This window comes from Babylonia areolata, chromosome 23, assembly GCF_041734735.1.
Source record: "Babylonia areolata isolate BAREFJ2019XMU chromosome 23, ASM4173473v1, whole genome shotgun sequence".
NCBI classification, from domain to species: Eukaryota; Metazoa; Mollusca; class Gastropoda; order Neogastropoda; family Buccinidae; genus Babylonia; species Babylonia areolata.
In genome coordinates, this window is record NC_134898.1 from 45,545,511 (window position 1) to 45,573,332 (window position 27,822).

Genomic DNA, 27,822 nt, shown 5'->3' on the forward strand with positions numbered 1-27,822 from the left:
ATGCAAAAGCATGAAATCCTGAGGAAAGAGGCCTCTCATCCCACCACTCCAATACAACATCCTTTTCTCTTTAAAATCCATCTCTCTCTCTCTGTCTCTCTCTCACACACACACACTTTACACCAAGCAAGTATTCATTGCAATGAGGAAGTAATAAATAATTATACAGAGATGTACAAATACAACCAAAAAACATACAATGCAAATTACACTTTCCTTTTGCAAATGATATTACATGAGCTTCTAAAAGCAAGAAACAGATTAAACCTGTCCATAGAGATACGGGAAAATATGTTCTGAGGATTTTACAGTGCTGCAAAAACGAATCAAAGACATGTAAGGGAGGCACACGGAAATGCCTGTGTATACATGTATAACTATAAGTACAGAGGGCAGTCAGTACACAACATTCAATGCTACTGAGGACTGACGATACAAAAAAAGATGAACATATCTCATGATGCCACCCCCTCCACTCCAACAACCCTCCCACATCATCACCCCCACCCCCCAAATGTCCTTTCCCTGTCCATCCTCACTGCAACCCCCCCCCCCAATTCCCAAAAAGTTTCGAGCACAGCTGACAGAAAAGCAATGAGAATTTGACAAACATAAGGCTTTGGACACACATATATATATGAACAGGGAAAAAATGTGCTGCAAGTGGGTGCATGACAAGATTTTTCTCCTGTTGATATTTCTGATTTGGCCGACACTTTAACATATGTTGACACTGAAATTGATAAAGTGGGGCAAATTTTGGTGGTGGGAAACCCCCGAAAGCGGAGTATGGCTGCCTACATGGCGGGGTAAAAACGGTCATACACGTAACTACTAAAAGCCCACTCGTGTACATACGAGTGAACGCAGGAGTTGCAGCCCACAAACGCAGAAGAAGAAGAAGAGGTGAAGTCCACTACTCCCAGCCTAAGTGGATTAAATCTGAACTTCTACCTCCTCACCCTCCCCATATTTTTTTTTTTTTTTTCCTCCTTCTTTTGGGGGAAATAAGGGCTGGAAACTGCTGCTAAAATGAACTGAAAATGTTCAAGGTTTTGCCATGAGGCGGAATAAATAAGAAAATGTATGATATATAAATATACATGCCTCAAAAACATAACTCAAAGTTCCATGCATTACCCGTCATACCTGACTTCATACAACACTGAAAGAAGATGTGTAAACCAGCAATGTTTCCAAACCGTGGAAAATCAGTACCTCTGCATCACTTGTCATTCATACATCGGCATCAATGATGAGTTGAAGAAATATACAAAAGAAAATACAAACTCCCCAAACAGACACACAAAGCATTTCAATTCATGATAATTAGATACCAGTAAGAAATGAAGACAGAACACAATACAAATCATTTCTTCTTCTTCTCCTTCAGCTCTGTGAAGAGTCATTGGCATGCCACACAGAGCTCGACAGATTCCTTCAGGTCTGTGAAGAGTCATTGACATGCCACACAGAACTCAACAGATTCTCGACAGATTCCTTCAGCTCTGTGAAGAGTCATTGGCATGCCACACAGAGCTCGACAGATTCCTTCAGCTCTGTGAAGAGTCATTGACATGCCACACAGAACTCAACAGATTCCTTCAGCTCTGTGAAGAGTCATTGACATGCCACACAGAGCTCGACAGATTCCTTCAGCTCTGTGAAGAGTCATTGACATGCCACACAGAGCTCGACAGATTCCTTCAGCTCTGTGAAGAGTCATTGACATGCCACACAGAACTCAACAGATTCCTTCAGCTCTGTGAAGAGTCACTGGCATGCCACACAGAACTCAACAGATTCCTCCAGGTCTGTTGGTCACGTGTCAAGCTTCAAAATGCAGCATGAAGAAAGTATGAAAACACACACATACACACACACACACACTCTCTCTCTCTCTCACACACACACACTCAAACATGGTCCTTAATGCGTTTAGTGACTGAAACATAACAGCACAATACAGGTGACAAAATGAACATTCGAACCAATCACAAACGAAGGAACAGACAATAACACGCAGACTGGAATAGTCAGCAGAATACTGCTTCAACAACCCGCATGGAAGTTATAAAGACGCAAAGGATAATTCATATATCATTGTTGACACACAAACGTGTGTATCAATCTCTAATCAGATAGTTCTTTGGTACGCAATATCCTCCCAATTAAAACAAGAGAGGCAAGGACTCCATAATACTCACACGTGCCCACTTAATCCCACACAGGACTACACACACACACATACACACACAATTGTGGGCATTTTCTCAGATTGGGCAAATGATATGGGAACCAAACTTGGTAGTAGGTCAACATCATAGCCTGTAAAAAAACAAATACAAAAAGCGAAGAAAAAAAAAAAATAAATAAATAAAATAACCAAAGAAAGAAAAAAGACAGTGTTAATGTCTTCAACCATTTTTTTCATAAAACTTGGTATAGTGTGTGTGTGTGTGTGTGTGTGTGTGTGTGTGTGCATGTGTGTGTGCACCCGCATGCCCCGTCATCAACCTGATGAAGATCTATACAGACAACTGTAGTGCTGGTCAGGACATTTGAGCAATGCTCCCAAAGACACATCCGTTAAGTAAACGACCCTTAATTGTGTGGTCCCAGTCTTCCCATTTGAGCCCAAAGTACACATACCTTTGGGAAGGAGCCAGTCACAGGCCAAACAAAACAAACAAACTCACCTCTGACGGGTCTTGAACCTGTGTCCTTCCGGTCATCAGTCTGTGACGTGAATCACTCAGCCACTGTGACTGGTGAATGCCCACATATTTCCCACACACACTCTCACAGACAACCAGGACAGGTTGATTACAAAAGATTCGCTTGGTTTAAATCAACAAAACCATGTCAAAAAATATAATGTGGGTCATGTTTGCACACAATGTCAAAATCTGAGCATTTTGCCAGAAACTCCCGGTCTCAAGAACTGGAGGGGAGAGAGAGAGAGGGAGGGAGGGAGAGAGAGAGGGAGGGAGATATATATATATATATGTAAATATGGCAACAGATGTTAGTATCAATCACATGATAAACTGCTGGCACCTGTACATCAAGACATTCAGAAAGTGAAGAACAGGCGAGGATAGGTGGAAGCCAAAAGTAGCTAGAACTTAAACATCAAAATCTTCACTTCAGTTATTCAGAGATAATATCAACACTAGAATGGAGAAAAGTCAAAAGAAAGTTGTGGGGTGTGGGGGCAATGTGATGATCTAAAAAAAAGAAAAACAAACAAACCAACATAACATAGGAATTGGAAGTTTTTATTATTATCTTCTTTTTTTCTTTTTCTTTCTTTCTTTTATATATATACATATTATTATCAACAAACAGTGTGAACTGAGATTTCATACCTTCAATGAACCAGACCCAAGTCATCAGCAACTTGTCTTTTCGCCACCACAAGCAACTTCTATCAACCGGACAGTTCACCGCCATAGGCGACTTTACTCATGAACATCAAGGGGCCATATCACACTGTAAAAAGGCTTGACAGCTGCAACCAGTTTCCTAGGCAATGGAACAAAGAATGACTAACCTTTGCCCCCTGACTGAGTTTGAGGTGAACATGTCCACTGTGTGGTTTTGACATGAGCCTGATTGTTGTGACTAAGAGCGTTGAGTCTAAAATGTTTACACTGGGGTGAGTTTTTCACACTGAAACTTGGCGGTGGAAGAGTTAAGGACTTTGGGCAGAAGGTCAGCTGGTGTGATCGAAACAACATTGAACTCAACATATCAAAAACAAAAGAACTGGTTTAAGATATCAGGAAGACCAAGTCTGACCCCATACCTCTTGTCATTAAAGACAAGCAAGTAAAGATCATCAAGATTTCTCGGACTGATCATTTTCAATAATTGCAAGTGGCAGAAAAATACTGGAAAAACTGTCAAGAAAGAACAACAGCACCTGTACTTTCTACGGCACCTCAAAAAGTCTGGACTAAAAAAATCATGGTTGACTTGTACAGAGCTGTCACTGACTGAGTGTTAATTTTTTTGTTGTTACTGTTTGGTGTGGAATCATTTCTGAAGTCAAAATCACAGCTCTGAATAAAATTGTAAAAACTGCCACCAAGATTATCAGGTCTGATGTTCCTTCTCTGGATATACACACCATAAGCAGCTAGAGTCAATCAGTCAGGAGGTATCCCGTCAAGCTTTTGGGATGCTCTCCTCTGGTCTTCAGTGCTTAACGACCAAAACCAATCACTTCACCTACAGCTTCTTCCCCCAAAGCAGCTGATGCACTGTCTTTTGAAACAACCCAAGGTGTACATAAAAGAGCTGTGCAATCAGCAACCACTTACCAAAAAATTTTATTAACTTTTCAAGCACAAGCAACCGGATATATTCTTTGGTAAAAAAAAAAAAAAAAAAAAAAAATGTAAATTAAAAAAAATAATTAAAAAAAAGTCTGCAGAATAATGCTGGGTTTGTCACAAATGTCACACCTCTGAGTTGTCTCTCATTCAAATCACAGTAAGTTTAGTAACCTCCCCTCACTCCAAAACCGTTGAAAGATTTCTGAGCGCTCACTTGTGGACCTTTTTTAAGAAACTGTCAATGTTGATGCTGTCTAACCGGCCCATTTTCTGCAACAAATGACTGGAATTAAATTGTATCAGTCACAAATTGAAAAAGTACACTTCTTACAAACACAGTAACAAAATCTGATAATAATGGAGGGCTCCATACAGGCCCATTTCAGTTTACAATAGAAATATTTCTTCTGTGGCATTTATGCATGCAGCAGACCTGAGAAATAAACAAACAAACAAAGATGATAAATAATAAAATCGTCGTAAGTTTGACACAAAATATTTCCATGAAAAAGGACATTATGTACTTGACTCATTCTGCTCCAGGTATGAGATAACTCATACCATGATTACTTCCCCTAAGGACCAGGTATGAGTATTCTTGAACCAACACACTATTCTGATCCAGTTCTTTCTTGCTTGGTGCAGTTGGTATTCTAAACTGAACTGTTTACAGATTCTGGAAGCATGAAAACGAAGCTATGTTTGACTAATTAAATCAATTTTCGCGGTTGTAGTGAACCACCCTGTTTTTTTCTGCAGTGGTCTCATGTAGTGCTGGACCAGAGGAGTCATAGAAGCTGTGGGGTAGATTTGAGTTGAGGTGATGAATACGGCTAGACCAAGTTATCACACCCACACCCACACACAAAGGAGTTGACAGTCACAGCTATGTAATAAAAATGGCAATTTGTCAAAAACATGTGTACACATACACACTCCTCCCCTCTTCCCCTGACACACACATGTGCACAAGACCTGCTCTTGAAACAGCTATAAAACAGCTATAGGAGATGCCTACTACAGAAATCTTGAAATCAGTTGAATATATTTAGCTCTCAAAGTATTTAGCTCCCAAAGCTCTCAAGTTGACAGTTAATCAGATGTGAGTTGGTAAATTAATGATACTAATGGAAACTATAGCACTCTATCCAGAAAGAGCTCTTGGTGCTTTTCAAAACACATGACATTATACATAACACATTACATCAAAGTTATATTATAAACACACCAAAAATGTACCAAGCAAACTGTAATATACAAACGCATAAATGCAATGCATACATAAATATACAAGCATACATTACCTGCCCCCCCCCCTCCCCCCGCTCCCCACCCCCCCAAGCGTACACACAAACACTGATGTTAACAAAAAATGTTTGAAAAAGAACAAAAACAGTAAAGGTAAGGGGTGTGGGTTGGAAAGAAGGGGGCAGAACAATGATGTCAAATCAATGATTTTTTTAAACCACCAAACTTCAGAAGTCTGCTCACTTACCCCAGAACATTCAGCAGCTGAGCCCGATGTCCTGGCATTCTGTTCCGCCGGAGCTCCACCCTGCCCCTCCGCTGCCTTCTTCTTGGTGTCAATGATGTCCATGGACACAAGGATCTGGGCAATCTCCTGGCGGGGCGACTCAAAGCCTCTGGACAGGGCTGGCGACTTGCGTCCTTGCTGAGATTTGGGCTTCAGCGATGTCACCGCCTGAGGAGAGGCAGGCTGTGTGCTCGGTGCGTGCAGCTGCTGGCTTGGGCCAGAGCTGGGCTGTCCCTGTGCGGGAACGACAGTCGACAGGGGAACCAGAGAGGCAGTTGACACTACCGGCACAACAGCTGGCTGGAGAACAACAGCAGATCCTTGAGGCGATGGCTGGACAGTGTCTGCTGCTGCCGTTGTCTCTGGGTCAGCTTGACTGGCTGGCAAAGGTACTGACTGGGCAGGTTCCGTTTCTGGTTGTATGGGCACCAGTGAACCGGTGCCAACAGAAGGCTTCAAAGACAGTGAAGCAGCAAGAGCAGGGAATGAAGCAGCAACATTAACAGGCTCAAGTGATCCAGGAACAGCTTGGGAGCTGCTGTGCTCTCTGACAGTCTTGCCTGGGGAGGACTGCACATACAAAGGATTTGGCAAGGAGGGCTGAGGTTCTGTGTTTTCTGACTCTGACATTATCGGAGGAAGCATCGACACGGGCACTAAGTCTGTCAGGGCATCATGATCCAGCAATCCTATTTCACCGTCGGATTCTGACACACTGACCGCCTGAGACACTGCTGGCTGCATCATCTGTTGAAACATCTGCTGAGCCGACAGAACCGGTTGCGGATTCACACCAGGTGAAGCACCAACATCAGTCCTGCCCTGTTGTTGTGAGCGCTCCCCTATCTGTTGCTGTCCCAGGTTTCCAGACACAGAATCAAATGCTGGCAGTAGTTTTTTTGGCGCTTTGTTCCTCCCCCCAACTGGCTTCTGTTGGGACCGTCCGCTCCCTTTTCCCACCTTTGTGACTTTCTGCTCAGGCTTCTTTCTGGCTTGTTTTGAAGCCTTCCCCTTTTGAGGCACTTCCTTCTTGTTCCCATTGGCTGGTAGTTTCTGTACGGTCTGATTGCCTGTCTGGTGATATGGTGAGCTTTCTGGCCCTGAGGCAAAGGTGTCGTCTATCACCAGTGGCTGTGGTGACGCCATGTCTGACACATCACCTTCTCTGATGCCCTCCGTTCGCCTATTCATCGTGATCACTTCCTGTGATTGTACACAACCATCATTGTCCTGAGTATGACCATCCTGCTCCCTTTCGGGAACTACCTGTTCTGTCTCTGAAGCTGGCACCAACTGCAAGAGATGTGCGTCCATGTTCTGATTAGCTGCCAGTTCTGGCAGCACACTCAGCATCGCAGCGTCCAGAGGGTTGAGACCGGCTGTCCCTCTCTTGCTCCTGGACCCTGAAGTGGATGGTGCACTCAACCAGGCAGTAGGGAGAATAGCCTGATGCTGATATTTCCTTCCCGACCGTGGCACAGGCATGTGTGTGTCTATTTTCGGCAAGATAGGTCGATATTTGCCATCTTGCAGACTGTGCAACGGACTCACGACACTGGTCAAGGCGGTGGGAACGTTCAGCGCCATACCAACCACCTGCCCTTGGGTAAGACCAGGAACAAAGTTCTGACCAGCCACCTGCATCTGAGGTGGACCAGACACAGAGTTCTGAATGCTGGAGTTCAGCAGCATCTTCTTTCGTCGTTTGGACTCTTTGACATGCTCCCCGTTCTTCATCCGCTGCTCTCTTCTCTTCTGTGTCCTGGCCTGGTACTTGGCAATCCTCATCTGCTTCAGCTCCTGCTCCAGCTGAAGATGTCTGGAGCCAGCTGAAGACTGCTGAGGGTGCTCAGGCTGCAATGGTGCTGTCTGGGAATGTTGCGGCTCTGGGGTGCCATCGGGAGGATGACCTGTGTGCCAGCCAAAATCATCACCTGCCTGACCTGTGCCCTCTGGTGCTATCCCGTTGCTTGACGTCGCTGGCTGAGTGTTGTGTGCATATGCTGCACTGGCTACCACTCTGACCCTGACCCCGACCCCATTCTGCTCCTCTCCTTCCAGCTTGTTAAGCAAGGTAGAGAACTGGTTCATGATAGAGCTGCCATCAATTGAAAGTATGTTTGCATCATCAGCTTCTGATGTTCCTGTCTGTACTGTGTTGTCACCGGGTCTTTCTTCTTCTATGTGAATGACATGGTCTGGTTCTGACGTATGGTTGGGAAGCCGCAGAGCCATGCCGGACAGTTTAACTGGACTTCTGGAAATTTCTCCCAAAAATGGCATTGAAAGAAACCCTGAAGTCTGGTCAGAGCCCTCATTTATCTCAGGAGTTTTCTTATGTGGACTTGTTGGCTCTTCTGCCGATAGTTGGTTGACCAAGGTATCTGACTCACCTGGTGAACCCTTATCTTTGTCACGCATGCTCTCCGTTCGAATCTTCTTGCTTGGAACACTCACTGGAGAGCTAAGCCTTCGCTTTCTTCTTGGTGTTGAACAGGGCAGTTGTTCAGGTGGTGACGGAGTCAAGTCAGGCAGGTGAAATTCGTCAGCGAAGGTATCCTCTCTTCCCTGCTCAGGTGTCTGGTCCTGCAGGCCTGGTGAGGTTTCAGCCTCCTGGTCCCTCTCCCCTTCCACTGGTTCCTGGTGACTCTTCACGTAGGCCAGCTCACCCTCCTCCTCACGCCCTGAAGCGTCCAGTCCTTCCAAAGCTTTCACCGCTTCATCCGTCTCAAAGCTGTCACAGGCCTGCTGACTGCCGGCGGGTCCTGTCTCGACGTTTGGCTCCTCTGTCGGTGGTGGTTGTGGATCGTGTTTAGGCAACGTCTGGCTGGCTTCCCTCACACCCCTACTTTTCCCTTTCGCTGGTTTCTGAAGGGAACGCTTCTTTTTATCTGTGGCGCTGTTGGTACAGTCTTTCTTGGTATTCTTCCTGGTTCTCTGACCAGCCTTTATTCTGAGGCCTGATTTCTCTTTTCCGCTTAAACCTGTGCCAAGCGCATCACAAACAGCAGAAGAATCTTTGGCAGGTTTGATTGAAGTGTCGACAACGTGGAGGCCACAGCCAGTCTGTGAACCGTGTCTGGATTCAACACCAACACCTGAAGGGTCTGCACCAGGTTTCTGTCTGGTGTTGTGAGCAATCACATCACTGGCTGCAGCATTTTGATCGGCATCTCCAGCTGACAACTTTGTACGAGACGGTCGTTTTGAGACCAGTGTTCTACCCACCATGTCAGACATATTTTCAGTACATTTCTGTGTGACAATGTTTGTTTGAACTTCTTCTGCAGTGTTTTGATCACTGCCACCACACAAAATGTTTGTTATTCTTTTTGACACTGGTTTCTTGGATTGCAGTTTCCTTACAGCAGTCCGATGTGAGCCACGGTGACCGGAAGACTTGTGAGCTGGCTTCTCTCCACTTGTGTCGGAATGAGCCTCACAGACATTCTGCTGCTTACTGTCAACTTGTAAGATCCTCGCAGATTTACCTTTTAAGTCAGACTTCTTCGCAACAGCGGTCCCAGAGTCAGATTTTTCGCAGGTGCTAGAAGAATCCTTTGCTGATGTTGGTACAGTGGTAGCATCACTGTGAGCTATATCAGCAGCCTGCAGGACACTGCCTGAAAAAGTAAACCCTTTGGATGCTGAAGACACTTGTGTTTCTTCACGCCTTGTGGGAGTCTTTGACGTCACAGTCTGTGTAGGCATGTTTGGGGCTGAACTACCTTGCACTACAGAAGATCCAGCCGACACCCCTCTCTGCAGCGACGGTTGGGGGACAGAGGCCTGAGGCCAGGGAGGACGCGGCTGGCACACAGAAGAGAGGATTCCAGAAGACATCTCCGAATATGGTGTCATGGGTGATGGCGCTGAGAAGACCGAGAAGCCTGTCGAGGCCACAGACTCTGTTTCATACAAGCTCAGTCCTGCTTGTGTTTGCCCTCTTTTGATGCTTGGAAAATCTGAGGAGAGAGACAGAGACACCGATAGAGAAAATGAGAGTTAATGGTAGCTCAATAGATGAATATATACTGCAAATGAAAGCATCTCAGAAGCTCAGCTTCATAAACAAGTAACTTCACCGCAACTCAAAAGATATTACAAGTTTCCAAGTAAAAAATTCCTTTTACCACCCCAATTTGCCACAAGCTATGCAGTCATTTTTGGTTCACCACATGGAAGCTTTCCTGTTTCTGAACAATATTTCTGAATAAACTGCTAACTGTAAGATGAAACATTCTGCTTTCGTAACATAATGTTCAACTTTGGACATACTTCACAAAACCAATCCAAAACGAACAAACCAGCTGTCATGACTAGGGTCATGGACTGACAACTGGGAAGACACATGTTCGATCACCATCGAAGGTGGTTTTGTTCTGCCCATAGTGTGCTCCTACCCAGAGCTGAGTGTGCGATGCACTCAAATTGGAAATGGAAGACTCAAACCACACAGTCAAGGGTCATCCACTTCACAGATGCATCTTTGGGGAGTGTTGCTCAAATTTCCTGACCAACACCACAGGTGTCTCTATCTCTCAGCCTGGCTGATGCCAGGATAAACTAAAGAGCACGGCACTGTCAAGTAGTCCCAAACCTCAAAGGACCCCAACAGCAGTATTTTGATAATTTACCCCAATCACATCACTCATCACTGAAATATTGAAAACAAAATTAAGCAATATGCTATAAATTCTGGGGCAGAAAAAAAAAACAACCTAAAGAACAACAACTAAAAAAGAAAATTTTTTTTTTAATCCACACACACACAAACAAGAAAAAAACGTGTAAGACACTCACATGAGGTGGTGGTCTTGGAGATGAGTGTGGGTTTGATTCTCCTGTAGGGGCCGTACTGCTGAATGCCCACCACCTCCGGCTGCTGGACCGCTGTGTAGCAGTACCTCTGGTTCTGCTGGCCCAGGCCACCGCCCCCCGCCACAGGTTCTTTAACGCTCGCAAGAGTCGGCACCGAGTCTGCAGCAGAAATGGTCTGCATCGGAACACAATGTCAGGTCTATGTCATCATGGACTACTTTAGTCAAACTTTCTGTCAAAGTTCTTGATCAGCATCTGATGTTAGCTACATCACAATGTCAGATGGATGTCATCACAGACTAATGTAAAATTCACAGCCATAAACCTAAAGTGCTAAACGTGTGCAAAAATGTTTTCTCTCTCTTCTCCTACATGTAACATAACAATTAACATGCATAGATATTTCTTTGTCACCTCCATCCCACTACCGTGTCCTAACCCCAACCACTCTTCTTTTTTTCCCTCCTTTTACATCTATTGATAGAACTAAAATGGAATGACGAAAACTAAGGACAACTGTCAACTCACAGCACAAAACATCTAACACAGTAACAGAACGATAATCAGAGTACAAAAACATCCTACAGAATGATAAAAATAATCAAAGTAAAAAACATCCAATATAAGTATTAGAACCATAACAATCTCAGCACAAAACATCCAACAGAACAATAAATATCATCACAGCACAAAAAATTCAACAGAACGATAATAACCACCAAAGTAAAAAACTTTCGGTATAAGTATTAGAACAATAAGTTGAATAACAATCACATCACTTAACATCCAACAGAACGATAACAATCATCACAGCACAAAACATCCAACATAACGATAACAATCATCACAGGACAAAACATCAACATAACGATAACAATCATCACAGGACAAAACATCAACAGAACGATAACATTAACAATCATCACAGGACAAAACATCCAACAGAATGATAACAATCATCACAGGACAAAACATCCAACAGAGCCATAACATTAACAATCATCACAGCACAAAACAACCAATAGAATGATAATAATTATAATCACATCACAAAAAAACCCATCAAACAGAACAATAACAATCAGCACAGCACAAAACACCCAATAGAATGATGAAAACACAGGACAAAACATCCAACAGAACAGTAACAATCATCACACTCACAGTTTAAAATAAATAAATAGATAAATAAAAATCCAATAAAAATTAAAAATGATAACAATCAATCATCAGAGCACAAAATATCCAACAGAATAAATCAACAATAACAATCAGCACAGTAAACACACACACACACACACACACAAAACATCCAACAGAATGATAACCGAAAATCGAACATGGAGTCCCACAGGGATCTGTTTTAGGCCCAGTGCTCTTCATACTGTACACTGCTCCTCTCACTGAAATTATCAACCGCCATAATATCAGTCATCATTCTTATGCTGATGACACTCAACTCCAGAAGAGTGATACCCCTGAAAAATTGTTGTCGCTCTTGCAAGAAACATCCAACTGCTTCCTGGAAATTCAAAACTGGATGACTCGAAATAGGTTACAATAATTACCAATTGAACGCGGACAAAACTGAAGCAATGATCATAGGAACTAAACAAAAACTGTCTTCCATCACAATTGACACAATCAAACTTGGCATCCCTCTTTCTAGGTCAGTCAGGAACCTCGGTGTTGTCCTTGACAATACACTGTCCATGCAAAAATTTATCAGTCAGACATGTCAGTCCTGCTACTGTCAACTGCGGCGCATCAGTGCCGTCCGGAAATATCTGTCCACTGACGCAACATCTAGACTTGTCGTTTCTCTCATTCTCTCTCGCCTTGACTACTGTAACTCTCTATCGTCTGGTTTGCCTGCTTCATCCATTCAGTCCCTTCAGCGCATACAAAACTCTGCTGCCCGACTCGTCCTCAGAAAGAAAAGATCTGAGCACATCACTCCTCTTTTGCAACATCTCCACTGGCTCCCTGTCCCACACCGAATAAACTACAAGATCAGCATTCTATGTAATGTATTCACAAAACTGCCCTTTCCTATTTCTGCGGCTGCCTTCACCTCTACACTCCATCTCGCTCACTCCGATCGGCTTCGGATCCACTCTGTTTACGCATACCCAGATTCAAACACTCAACTGTTGGCCGCCATTCTTTCTCTCATCTCTGTCTCTGGACCTTGCAATTGGAATGAACTTCCTCTTTCACTTCGTCAAGTCTCCACACTCAGCTCTTTCAAGTCTGGCCTTAAAACCCACTTCTTCCCAAAATAGCCTCCCTTGCCTGCCTCTTCCTTGTCTTTAGTTTTTACAGTTTTAGAGTTACGCATGCGTGTGAATGACTGGTGCGAAAGCGCTTTGATTTGTCTCTGCACAAGATTCAGCGCTATATAAATACCATTATTATTATTATTATAACTATCATCACAGCACAAAACATCCAACAGAATGATAACTATCATCACAGCACAAAACATCCAATAGAACAATAACAATCATCATGCAGTAAAAAAAAAACCCCAATAACATCCAATAGAAGATTGAAGAATTAGAACGATAACAATCTCAGCACAATGCCTCAGAACGATAACAATAATAACAATCATCACAGGACAAAATATCGAACAGAACAATAACAATCATCACAATACAACTACAAAACATCCAACAAAATGTTAACAATCATCACATCACAAAACATCCAAGAGAATGATCACAATTACAGCACAAAACATCCAACAGAACGATAACAATCATCACAGAACAAAACATGAAACAGAATAACAATCATCACAGTAAACAGTTCTACAAAACCCAACAACAAAATGATAACAATCATACCTGAAGGACCGCTCACTGCTGCAGAACTCGCCGCATCATCTGGCAGTGTCTGCTCCTTGCCGCCGGACCCTGGAACATCTTTTTGCTGAGGTTCCAACAAAGTGCAATCCGGTGTCTTTGACACCTTCGCTATTTCACCAATGTGGTCACCTGGCTTGGGAATGGTGGTGTCATCGTGTTTTGCTAACACTCCCTCACAAGCAGTGTTTGCTGCTGTACCTGCAGAGGACGCTGCTGCCGACTTCTTTTGAAGCTTCAACCGGTCTTTTTTATGAGATTTTTTCTTGGAGGAAGAACTTGACGGGGAAGATTTTTTCTCCTGACTGCTACGTGGTGATGCCTGTTTTTCCAGGTTCTCACTGCTGCCTGCTTTGGAATGGGCAGGGTTCTTCTGTTTACCAGCAGACTTCTTCTTCACGGCCAAAATGGCTCGCCTTTTGCGGATGCTTTGCAAAGTGGGGAAATCTTCCTTGTCGGTGTTCTCTTCCGACAGTTCACAGATGTCAACCTCCACAGAACTGCTTCCGCTGTGCGATGCTCTGCTCAGAGCGGAGTTACCATTCTCCACCTGACCCGCTATAGTTTCCATGTCAACATTAACAGGGTTGGTTTGGGAAGGCTTTGCCATTGTGGCCACACTGGCATTCTCTTCATCATCAGAGCTTGGTTCATACCTCAGCAAACTGAGGTTCTTTCTTCCAACTGGTCTCTTTTTGAATGGCAGATATGTCATGTTGGGGTTTGCAGCTAAACTGACTGACATGGAAACTGGTGCCTGATCTGCTGACTTTTCAGTCAGCACAACATCTCTGGGCATCTCAGCTACTGCACTGCTATGACCTTCTTCAATGATGGTGTCAAGATTTCCATCAAGCACTGCAGACTTTAAGGTGGCAATGTTTCGGGAGCCATAACTTTCATCTGTATCATAGCAAGGAGATTCCTGGGCTTCTTTTGGAGTTAGGGAATCTTGTCTAGCTTGCTGTAATTCATCAGATGGTCTGGTTTTTAAGCTGCCTGCAGAACTGAAAGATGCTGATTCCTTTTGAGCCAGTTTCTTAACCTGATCATTCAATGGCATGTCATCATCAGATGAAAAAGGTGTCTTGCTCTGACTCTGGGCTGTTTTCTTAATCTCTTCATAGGAAGGCACATCATCAACACACGAAACAGCTGACTTTTTCTGAGCTGCTTTCTTCACTATTTCACTCAATGGCACATCATCTTCAGATGAAAAGCTTTTTGATTCGGAAGAGGTACACGAATGTATGGAAAAGCTGTCACTAACGGGTGATTTTGGCGAGGCAGCTCTTTTTCTTACTCTCCTCTTCTTTGAAGTTGACTTTTTTGATCTTTTAACTTGTGGTTTAGGAGGAGACACTGAAGTTTTCTTGGAAACATCTCTGGGTTTACTAGGTGCTCTTGTACCACCCTCTGACTTTGCCCTGGTCTTCCAACTGCTGTGATCAAATTCTGCTCCTTCCAGTTCTGTAGAGTTCTCCTCAGAAACTGAGGCAAAATGCCGTAGCTGCTGCTGAGGATTTTTTTCATGACAAGTTTCAGAATTTCTGAGAAGCCTTCTTCTTTTTCTTGGACATTCTTGTTCCTCACTGGTCAAAAATAACCTGGAAACTGCTTTCTTTGGACTTTTATCTTTCCTTCTGGACAGAGAGGCAAACTGACCGATCTGCATTGAAAGCTGCTGTTGTGAACTCTTCCTGGGCGATCTTCGGGGAGTACGCTTTCTGGGCGTCTTCTTCTCAGGACTGGCTGTGGGAGTTTTCAAATCGTTCGTGAGATCTGTCGGCACGTGAAGCTCCCCCATCTCAATCTGATTGTCCAGAAACTGTGAGACAGCAAGCGGCAGAATGGGCCAGGAGATGTTGGTCTTGTTGACTTCTTCGCTCACCCCAGGACTGATGAAGACATCACCAGATGACAGTTCTTTGTCAGCATCTCTTCTGGCGCTGTCTTCAGATCCTTCTCCTTTACCAGCACTCCTGTCTCCATCCACAGCTGGCCCCGACAGCTGAACTGTCACATGGGAGGAAAAGATGGACGCAGAGTGTCTTGGGGAGCCGTCTGTCGCAGCAACCATTTCACCCACACTGATCAGCGGACCCTGACGTTGCTTGGGAACAGTCCTGGTGGTCAGGGGGTGGGGTTTGGGGAGATCAGACTCCGCCTCCACCACACCAACAACGCGGAAATGGTTCAGGCCAGAGCTGCTGGAGGTGTGGGGTGACGTGCCCTCCACTTCCCCTTGCTCAGAACGGACGCGATCTTGAGACTCCACGGATGAGATGACAGTTTTCTTTTTTCTTCCAACACTCTGCTTCTCCCTTGCAGAGTCCAGAGCAGACCCTACAGCTCTTGCAAGGCTTGCCGTTCCTTTGTCTAGTGCTGAGTGACTGGAATCCGAGCAACCAGAGGGACCTGGAGGTGTTTGTTCCTTGTCACAACCAGTGCCATGGAAAGGAGGACCCGCCAAGTGGTTATCAAAAGACACATGATTTTCTACACGAGGGGTGGAACCATTCCCCTCTGTAGCTGATGTGAATGTCTGTATTTGATGGAAGGCAGACGAGCTGTCCAAGCCCACCTCTTCGTTCTCCTCAACCTGTACTGGGGTGGAACAAACACTTCCAGGTCGACTCACAGACTGGACGTCTGAGTCGGAGTGCCGTGAGATTTCTTCAAACACTTCTTCGGGGATGGGTTCATTCAATATTCTCTTCCGTCTGGGACTGAACAAGGAGTTGATAGCAGCAGCAGTGCCAGGGGAGTAGGGGGACTTGATGGGGCTGTAGATGGGCGTGCCTCGGACTGAACGCGGCGGTGTGCGAGGATAGGCGCTCCGCGGAGTGCCAGGGTTGGAGCGCCGAGGCGTACGTGGTGTAGTGCTTCTCGATGTGCCAACACTGTTTCGTGGGGGGGTCTGAAACACACTGTCAAAGACAGAGGTTCCCGGTCGCGGGGGTGTGCTGGGAGGTTGGATGGTGCCTGGACTTTGCAAATGCCTGTGGGAAGACGGCACTGAACTGCTGGACTTTGAAGAATGAGGCAATGCTGGGTTTCCCCTCGTTCTGTCTGAGTCTGTGTTCTGTTTGCCAGAATGACCAGGACTTGCCTGAACCGCACTCTGATCATGATCTTTGGAGGACTGCAGGGTTTGGAGATCTCCAGAAACGCTGAGATGCTTCTGCCTATCTGTCTCCTCACACACAGACTCAGGTAAACTGGTGGAAATGTTTGATGGTTTCGTGCAACATGTTTCAACTGTGACCCTGTGCTTTTTTTGCGTTTTCATTTTCTGTCTCAAATACTGTAGTTTTTTAGAAACAAAATACGATTTGTGTACAAATCCTTCATTTTCATCAGTTTTGTTCAGAGTAACACTTTTAGACCCGAGTGAAGACTTTGAACCAGAGAACCTTTTTTCAGGAGTTTGGACTCTTCCTCTCCGTGCTGTGAGTGTGACTGCCTGGGGGACAGATCCGTGTGAAGACGCTGGGTCACCCGGAAAGTCACCTGTCCTGCCAGCTTTCACTGTGTCCAAGGGAACAAAGTCGTCTCTCTGTTCCACACAACCAACCAACTGATGTTCAGTCACTTTAACACTGTGCGTTAATGATTCTGCAGTCCTTTCAGAAGCTGTGTTCCCAACAGTCGTAACCACTAAATGACGCTGTGAAGATGGATTTTCTGTTGTCTCAGTTTCCTTCAACACTAAACACTTACTAGTCCTTTTTGTTTGATCAGTCTGTGTTCCTTCTGTTTGATTGTTCTGCGTCAAGACTTCTTTCAACTGCCGAACTGAGTGAGGTGACATGATCTGTGATTGTCTTGGTGGCTCTGTAGGCACACGACCCAATCTTCCCAAAGGTGTGGAACAACTCACTTCAGAAGGAACTTTTGGGTGAGACGAAGCTTCTTTACCATGTCCTGAAATCATCAAACCTGACTTCACTGGAGAAGACAAAACAAATACAGGGGTATCTGATAAGTGATGATGCGTCTTCACCGATGGGAGGGTAGCTGTTAATGACACTTTATCTGCAGAAACCAAAGTCACCTCGTTTGAAGATGCCTGCACCCTTCCATGTGGGGACAGTTCGTTCAAAGGTGACCTTTGCCCTTGCACAGTACACAAAGATCTGACCTGTGCTCTTTGTGGACTGTTTTCAGATTCCTGGATCTTTCCCAGTGGCGACAGTCTGGATGGGAGGGAAGAGTTGCCAGATGACATGTGCAGCGTCATTACATGTGAAGTGGAAGTGGTAGTCTGTAAGGAATATGAACCAGCTTGAAATGAAAGAGCTTGAAGAATTGCGGAAGCAGGTGCTACACAACTTAACCCAGCCACCTTGTGACTAGTCAGTGCTGAAGAACACAGTGCCACCACAGAAGGAAGTGATGTTGGTACGGCAGTTGAACCCTGATGACTAGAGACAATCGACACATCAGATGGGAGTGATGTTGTTACAGCTGTTGAACTGTGCTGACCAGAAACAATCGACACATCAGAAGGGGGTGATGTCATTACGGCTGTTGAATCCTGATGACCAGAAACAATCGACACATCAGAAGGGGGTGATGTCGTTATGGCTGTTGAATCCTGATGACCAGAGACAATCGACACATCAGAAGGGGGTGATGTTGTTACGGCTGTTGAATCCTGCTGTCCACAGGCAATCGACACATCAGAAGGGGGTGATGTTGTTACGGCTGTTGAACCGTGCTGACCAGAGACAATCGACACATCAGAAGGGGGTGATGTCGTTACAGCTGTTGAACCGTGCTGACCAGAGACAATCGACACCACAGTAGGAAGTGATGTTGTTACGGCGGTTGAACCCAGCTGACCAGAGATGGGGCAGGGAACCAAGCCTATGCCCGGCTTTTCTGATGATGCAGTTGATGTCAATGGACCAGTTTGGTCGACCAGGACACGAGGAGAGCTGGTCACCTCCTGCCTTGCAGACTGTGGCCTGTGGCCAGAATCGTCCCTGATCACCACCGCTCCTTGGAGCGTTCCATCAAAAAATCCCCGACTGTCACTGCTCGTCTCCTCTGACCCAGCCGCCAATGCCAGACGTCCCCACCTGCTTCTCTGCGGGGACACAGGCACAGAGTCGCTGACCTCAGGGGTTCCCGGAAAGGAGGAAGCCGAGATCGTTGACTCTTCCCGCAAGTCTGGGACTCTGCTTTGCACAGGTACCTTCCCGTCACCTTGACAGTAGCTGTGTTCGCTGAGGAAGAACGACCTGGCTCCTGTAGACGTAACCCCAGAGCTGGTGCCCATCACAGCAGCTGCCGGTGTTTTGGATCTTGCAGAACTTGACAGAACATTGCATGTCTTGGTTTCCTGGGTCGCCACACTTTCCTCACACATGTCCCTGGGCTTAGGCGAGACCTCAACATAGTCAGAACCAGCTCCACAGGCTTTCTGCTCCTCTGATGTCTGGACTGGGCTGGAAAGCACTGGCACCGAGTTCACTTCCACACTTTCACATGTCGCACTGTTTTGAGCAATCTCACAAACCTGAGCACTATCACAGACTTTCTCTGGTTCCTTTTCTGGGCACCGCTTCTCTCTCTGATCCTGACAATGTCGTATTCTTCCTTCCTCATGTACACATTCTGTTTCCATTGGTACAGATTCCACCTGAGATGTTGTACAACTGACACCCTGATGAACTTCAGTCACATCTGATGAAGACACTGTTTCCACATTGCCAGGTAGACACAAATCCTGACCCGAAGTTCTGTGTGCCCCTTCCTGATCACCTGATGACCCCTGTCCCAAAGTTCTGTGCACACCTGGTTGATCACCAGACGAGTCCTGCCCCAAAGTACTGTGCACACATGTCTGATCAACTGATGACCCCTGTCCCAAAGTTCTTTTCACACCTGGTTGATCACTTGAACAGTCCGGCCCCAAAGTTCTGTGCACTTCTTGCTGAACACCTATCGAGTCCTGCCCCAGACTTCTGTGCACACCTGGCTGAACACCAGAAGAGTCCTGACCTGAAGTTCTTTGCACACCTGACTGATCACTTGACAAGTCCTGCCCCAAAGTTCTGTGCACACCTGGCTGAACACCAGAAGAGTCCTGACCTGAAGTTCTTTGCACACCTGACTGATCACTTGACGAGTCCTGCCCCAAAGTACTGTGCACAACTGGCTGAACACCAGGTGAATCCTGACCTGAAGTTCTTTGCACACCTGGCTGATCACCTGTCGAGTCCTGCCCCAAAGTTCTGTGCACACCTGGCTGAACACCAGAAGAGTCCTGACCTGAAGTTCTTTGCACACCTGACTGATCACTTGATGAGTCCTGCCCCAAAGTTCTGTGCACACCTGGCTGAACACCAGGTGAATCCTGACCCAAAGATCTTTGCACACCTGGCTGATCACCTGATGTCACGGCTGTGCCCTGATCCTCCGAGGAGTCGCTGATGATGGGGAATCCCGACATGCTGTTCAGATCAAGGCACTCAGTGGAAAAGGTGAGCGTGGCCAGATGTGAGCGAGGGACAGACGTGGTGGTGGTGGTGGTGGACTTGTTGGGGACAGTTGGATGCTGCGATAATGACGACGACAACGATGATGCCATTGTCAGAGGCATCATGAAACCTGTCGGTGCAAAGTCAGCTTCCACGCCTGAGCAGTGAGGAGGGGTGTGTAAACCTTCTGGAGATGCTGTTTCTGAAATCAAAGAAAGACAATGATTTATGATTCTTTTATATATGTGACGCAGCACGCGAAAACCCAGCTAAAGTCGCGTCCACCTGTTCTTAGCTGTACACAAAAACAAGTCGTTAGGGTCAAAATCATGAAGATTGGGATTTTTATAAAATCACATCTTCGAAGTATTATCTTTGCTATCAGAAAGTATCTTTGCACAAAACACACTGAAACTGTAGTATTTTCAATGTTTTCAGGTGCATGCATGTCAAAACCATGTAGAAAAATACTGCACTCTTTTGCCCTATTTCAAATGCATGCTGAAAGCAACGAAGACAGGAAATTCTGCGAAGTAATGTATGGAAATGAGCCGTGAACAGGCACTGATCATCTCCTCTAGACCTTCTGAATCAAGACAGCGTATGCATATAGTCAGTTTTCAATGGTTTTACTGGCTACCCTCTGTGAGTTGCGACTTTAGCCAAGTCCCATCAATTCTTCGAATTTAGCCAAGTTTCTGACTCAAAGTTAGAAAAATGATATTTTTATTGACAGTTCTGGCTTTCTGTGGAATATTTTAATTGATGTTGCTTCATTCTGTGGTGTGTGTGACTCACAAATATTCACTGAAGGATCTATGCGTTCATAACTGACGCAACGAAAGGTAAACAAAGATGGCGTCTTCGAAAATACCATCTGCTGGGCGGCTGGCAGCAATTCTCAATGAATCCCAACAGCTAGGTTGTGAAGTGAAAGCATGACCTGTTGCACACATGTTCTGTGAATCTATCTGAACATATCTGGGCACATAGACATCTTGACACTTTCCTCGTTTAGCTACAAATAGCAATGAAATTATGTCACTGTAACTGCAGATCTAAATGTTGTCTTTCCTTTGAGCATTACTTTTGATTTTCAAACAATCAGTGTTTTGTTGTGTTATGTATATTATTCATTTCAGACACTTTGCTCAATAGATTTTGCACTAAACATGTAAACAGGTCACAGTAAAACCAGAAAACCTTGACCGTAAACCTGTAACTTAAAATGTTTTGAAGACAAATATAAAATCTGTTGCCAGAGACAACTGAATGAAAATATGATGTGTTGCACACATGTTCTGTGAAGCTACCTGAACATTTTAAGGCACATAGATTATATCACAGATTGACATAAGTTTACATTTGGGCCAACAGCAAAGTGAGAGCTGTATTATCAATGGTTTCTCCAGTCAATGGGAAACCATTTACAGCTTAGTCTTTTGTGAAGGACTATGACTCTCAAACTAGGAGGCAAAATGGCACTGGCTCTTAGTGCTGCAGCCTTGTGGGCTAGTTGGCCTTTGGGAACCATCCCAACGCCGACTGTCCTAAAACCCTCTTGGCCGAGAGAGTGGGGATGTACTTGGGCAAGACACTCTCCACTATAATCAAATTCTAGCCCAAATAGTCAGAACAGCAGTTGCGTCCTCTGCTGTTCTGATGGTCATAGGCGGACATGACGGACTATCATATATAGATCCATCAGCACTTTCTTCAAACAGCTAAATTTAGTCTTGAAATTAGGTCACTGTACACACACGGACTACATTACAGTGACTGCTGTTCTAAACAGTGTGTTTATTTATGGCACTACTTATGACCATTCACACAAATACTGTGCTGCACTAGACCTGTATTTGCTATGTTCATAGTTAACACTCTAATTACCTGGAGTCTAACTGAATTTTTGTTGTTTAAAGTCTATCAGTCGCACGTCAGGAGATCAATCTGTAATACAGTCACAGCAAGGTGTGATGGCTTTGACCAGGAAATCCATACTTAGGCCTGGAAGAGATGTCTAATTAGGCCTGAACAAAAACATATATTTCATTAGGTCATGATAACTGGATATAATCATGCTGTTGTAACTACCAAAACATATATCTTATAACGTGATTAGTGCATATGTATCATTGTGATCACTGTATGAGGTTTGTGTCAACTTAGAATTTAAACATCTCATGTCTTACATCTATTCATACTGAATGACTGAATTGAAACATTTTAGGTCTTTTATGTATTCATACTGCATGGCTGTGCATTTAAACATTCTATATCTTTAATGTATTCATACTGGATGGCTGTGATTCTAGTATATGCAGTATACATCATAATGAATTTCTGTAATTGGAGACAATAAAGTATTCTGTATTCTTTGACTTATCCATCATCGGTGTCGTCTCACATGTTTTTTTCTTTTCTTTCCATTACTTTTCTAGCTGAGTGGACGGGTGCACCTAACGTCTTTCTCTGTAATGCTGCAGCCAAACATTGTGACTATCTTGTTTTTCCATCTTTCACATGATTTTCCACACAAAAAAAACACACACACACACAGAAGTCCAACATCCCACCTTCCCAAAAAACAAACAAGACTTACTTTGATGTGAACAGCTGCCTTTTTCAGAAAGTTTCTTGCGGAATTCATCGCGATCTGCAAACAAAATACAAACTGTTTTAAGACAGCATGACATATCAGATGACGAAGACAAATAATCTGAAACAACTATCTACCTGATAAACATGAAATGCAGCAACAGTTCATAACTGCACTGCTTCTGCTGATTTGTTAATATTTATTTACAAAACATACTGAAACCAGCAACATAAACTAGAAAAGAAAACTATCTTTTAAAATCAAAAGGTTTAAAAAAAGAAACAAAAACAACGCAAATCAACCTTGAACCTTTACACACATGAGTATAGATCAAACTCCCAACTGGAGAAACAATCAGATGTGTCAAGCAACAAATCAATTATTCCACAACCATAGGACAAAAAAAAAGAGAGGAAAGCTGCAAATTGCACAACCATTCCGTACCTGTATTAAAAATGTCAAATAATTCCTGGAAGATAGGATCGCCACTTGCTGTGTTGATGATGTTGCTCACTGTGTCTTGAGTCATGTCCTGTAGCAATTGAAAAAAAAAAAAAAAAAGAGGACAAATAAAACTTAACCCCATGACCTCTGAACCATGCTGAAATGAGATCAGTGTAGTATTAATATGTACCGCAATTTCTACTTTATGCATCATTCTAAGTGGTGTAACTGATTTTTCTGAATAAAAGTGATGTATTATCAAGAGGAAAAAAAGTCCACACACACAGTGATGACCTACATGGTGACCAGTGAGCTCTGTGTTATCTCAATGAGACAACAGTCCTTCGCTTACAAGTATACTCATCAGCAGCAGTCAAAGGGTTAAAAGAGGAAGCCAATGCAAAATACTGTTTAAATATCATGCATTACTGCTGCCATCACCCTCAACCAACCCTACACTCACACTGGTCACAAACCAGAAGAATAATCTCAACCCAACTCACCCCATCTACCCATTTTTCTTTATTTCCTACAATGCAAACACATCTCCAATACACACACACACACCCACACCCAACCACCCCCAACCACACACACACTCACATACACAAACACATATACAAATACACAATCTGGCGTTTTCACCTTTACAACTTAAAAAGAAAAAGCAGAAGGAATGTTTTGAGAAAGCACTGAAAAGGAAGAATTTACGGCACTTATAACAGCAGTGACTTCCAGTGCAGTAACAGAATATGAACATCTCCCCTTTTCCTGAAACCATGTTGCGTACACTACTCAAAAAAGAAATTCTAAAACTACTTTGTATTTTCATATCATAAACTAAAACCTTGAACCTTGATTATTAATCATCGTTGCCTCATGGTTATACATTAATCATATACAGACACAGCAAACTTGCAAGACACAGGCAACAACAAACTTACAAAGTCTTGTAGTTATACAATATATATATTTGTTAAAAAAAATTATTAATTTAAAACATATAGAAACATAAAAAGACTCAATTACATCTAAGACTTGTAAAAACTTCATACAGAGCAGAATGTTTTAAACGTGAAGGATTCTCTCTTTAAATAAAAAAATCCAAATTCATTCTTCACAAATCAAAATGCGACATTATGATACCAAATAACTAGTTTTCACTTCCCATGCACACCCACACACAAACCAAACACACACAGCACATGCACACACAACCACACACACCCCCACAAACACAGATGCCCTCTACACCTTCCTTCCCCCTTCCCCCAAAACAAACAACCCAACACACAGATATAACCAAGAACATTTCCTGTGCTCCCTCTGGTGTACTCACTTTATTCAGAAAGTCAAACTCCTCCAGCAAACTGCTGCTGTCATTGAGAAGCGCTGCAGAGGTGCTGGGGACAGGCTGACTTTCTGGAGCCACTGCTGCTGCTGCTGCTGCTGCACGGGGTTTGCTGTCGCTTACTGTTGTTGCTGGCGTTGTTGTTGCTGCTGTTGTTGTTGTTGGCTGCGGGTGATGCTGGTGGCTCTGCTTGTGGCTGTCATACAGACAGCTGTTGATGTTGTCCACCAGGGTCTTCACAAAGCGGCTGCTGTTGATTATTTTCGTCAGCGGATTCTGCGCAACGAAACAACATCAAATGAATGGTGAACTGTTGATGATTTTCATCAACTGTCGATGATTTTCATCAGTGGATTCTGCACAGCAAAACAACATAAATCAATGGTGAACTTTTGATTTTTGTCAGTGGATTCTGCACAGCAAAACTATATAAAGTCAACAGTGAACTGTTGATAATTTTCGTAAGCGCAACAAAACAATTTAAAACCAATAGTGAACTGTTAATGATTTTCGTCAGCGGATTCTGAAACCAACATAAAATCTATAGTTAGAAATATGGCCATCCGAGCAGTGAATTCATATCCACTGTATCTTGAGCTTGGGCACAGAAAGCAGGGCCCAATCCTCTCCTTCTGTCGATGTAAGTTAACCTTCCCCAACCAAAGTCAGGCACCCATTCTCAAATGAGTGGCGTGAGGAAAATCACAGAAAAGTGCCTTTTCCACGGATATATAACACCATGCTAAAGTGGGACCTCATACCCAGTTCACTGGTGACCACTGGATTAGAAGGCTAAAGTCTAACCATTTAATTCTTAAAAATACAGTTTATCATGAATACATCATCCTAGCAGAATTAATTGCCCTAATCTGTTTATGTCATTAGTATTATCACCAGACATCTATCTGCCTTTCCTAGCCAGGACCGTCTCTCTTTGTGCTAAGTCAACCACCTTTAAATTCATCATTAATGAATTCTACATGATATCAAAATTTTAAACACATGACACAGCTGAGGATTTTTAAGTGACTTGAAATTATTCATAAATGAATTCAAGACCGTAACAGTTAAATAAAACAAAGAGCCTAATTAAAATGATGCTGTTCTCTTGGCTGAACTGTCATGCCAATTGCTAAAATTTCAACAAAAAAAAAAAAAAAAAAAAAAAAAAAAAGGGAGGGAGGGGGTGGGAGGGGTTGGGGGGGCTGAAAATTATGCAGACTTCACAAAAAGTTGACGCCCACTTCAAAAAAGCAGGTATGTTTTCATTCAATATTTAAAAAACATGAAATATGACATAAAATGTGCAGGGTGCATAACGACTACCACTGTCCTGTCACTGATTACAGGCAGCTGTTTCAGGCACATGTCCACCATGAACAGCTTCAAAATTTTGTTTGAAAAATCAACGTTTCAACCAGAACCTTTCGTTCAGTGGTTTATAAATTATGAAAGCTGTGGTTTTTCGCTGTAGACAATGGAAGCATGCGTGCAAGAAAGCACCTCTGGTTATAAGTGATGCTCATCAAATTGGCTAATTACACCGCTGTTTGCCTCAAGTAAAATTCTGCATCATTCCATCATGCCCCCTATGAAGACAACTGTGCCAAGTTCCCAAGTGGTCCTCAAATTTTTGTGAACCCTGTATACAAAAAAAACAACAACACACACACAAAAAAACAAACAAAAGAGTATATATAACAAGAGGCAAAGCCTTCAAGACTCACTTCTGCTTCACGCTTTACCCAGTAAAGGAATCACGAGGAGAAAAAAACAAAAAGAGATTAAAAAAATCTTTGAAAAGTGCTCTGTATCAAATATGATATATTAAATTAACTAGGGAGAAAAAATTTATATAAAAAAACAAAAAGGCATGCGAGCGGGATCAAACCACGCATGTTCAGTTCTGATGCAAGCAGACTAACCCCCAAGGCTGCGGCACATCTGACATCAAATGACTAAATTTAAAACTTGGGGCAATGTTGACATTTTCTTCTTCATGTGATAAATAGATATCATTGTAGTGGACATAATAACACTGTTTAACCCTCTGAGCCCTGACCACCGGTTTACCAGTGGTGGGGAGGGGTGGCATATGCCTGGCCACCGGTTGAGTGGTGCGTAAACACTTGTCGTGTTTTGCTATTGGTTGACTTATAGTATATACTGAAGAGCCAATCAGAAAAACCGTAATATTCCGACGCCAGCGAACGCAGTACCAATGTTGCCGTGCCCCCTCACTGTGTTTTGTGCATGTGCTTTGGATAAAAAAAATCGATTTCTACCATGAAGCGTGCAGAGTCTCAACCTGACACGTCTCCTTTGATCAACTAATTCTGCATGCTCAGATTCATTTTCAACATCACTATCTGTAGCAAAATCATCCAATTCGAATTCCACCTCACTATCAGAGTAATCATTGTCATACTCTACTTCCGATAAATCATCAAGCATATCAATTACTTGCTGCGTTGTGTACAGTTGTTTTCTCGCACGTTTTGTCCCTGATTTCTGCCCTAATGGGCCAGGTTGAGACTGCACGCTTCAAGTGTTTACGCACCACTCAACCGGTGGCCGGGCATTATGTCATTTTTCTCTGCCACCGGTAAAGCGGTGGTCAGGGCTCAAAGGGTTTAATACCAATTATTTGCAAATTTTGGCTCAGGAGCTCAGGCAGAAGGGTTAAAATTACTCAGGAACTCAGGGCTCAAAGGGTTAAATAATGTTTTTTGTGTTTCATTATATGTCGATTATTCTTTAATTTCGGCAGTAAAGGAGACGGTGCTATCTCATTCAAGCACATCGCAACACATTGTAGATCTCTAGATCTGCACAAACCAGTCTACAATAGGCTGAAAGAAATGATCGATTCCATTTTTCTTTTATGTTCATTCCAGTTAATTCAATGTCCACTTTAGGATATTTATACGCAGTAAACACATCAATGGTGTAGTTAGTATCACTGTTAGTGTTCTGTCCAGAATCTGTGTTTGTTCCCTTCTGATTGTGAACAAGAAACACGAGGTCATGTCGCCTTCTAACACAACTTTTCTTGTCGGCCAAACTCAGTGGAAAGCGGTTTTTAGAATTTTCGGATTTCAGAACACATCTCAACGAAATAAACCGCTAATGAATTGGAAATGCAGCTTAATTCGGGAGACTTACAACCTGTTATTGGTATGACTGTGAAGATTTTTTTTCATACTATGTTCAAGTTAATTTTGGTATTGGCAGACAAAGTATTTCCAGAGAAAATGGCAATGTTAAAGTTTACCACGGGCAGACAAACACACACACACACACAGACACAGACACACACATGCATACAACCGAACACCGGGTTAAAACACAGACTCACTTTGTTTACAG

General features: G+C 43.7%; 1 protein-coding gene across 1 annotated transcript in view; it reads right to left on the reverse strand.

Moving 5' to 3' along the window:
* Positions 1-573: 573 nt before the first annotated feature.
* Positions 574-27,822, reverse strand: part of LOC143298008 (uncharacterized) — a 31,784-nt gene continuing 4,535 nt past the window's right edge. The window contains exons 4-10 of the mRNA XM_076610656.1: positions 24,442-24,729; positions 23,103-23,190; positions 22,662-22,715; positions 13,551-20,261; positions 10,681-10,857; positions 5,839-9,842; positions 574-4,613 (exon numbers count right to left, since the gene is read on the reverse strand). Coding sequence (XP_076466771.1) covers positions 4,554-4,613; positions 5,839-9,842; positions 10,681-10,857; positions 13,551-20,261; positions 22,662-22,715; positions 23,103-23,190; positions 24,442-24,729 — 11,382 coding nt within the window. The 3' untranslated portion in view covers positions 574-4,553. The remainder of the gene's footprint in view (positions 4,614-5,838; positions 9,843-10,680; positions 10,858-13,550; positions 20,262-22,661; positions 22,716-23,102; positions 23,191-24,441; positions 24,730-27,822) is intronic.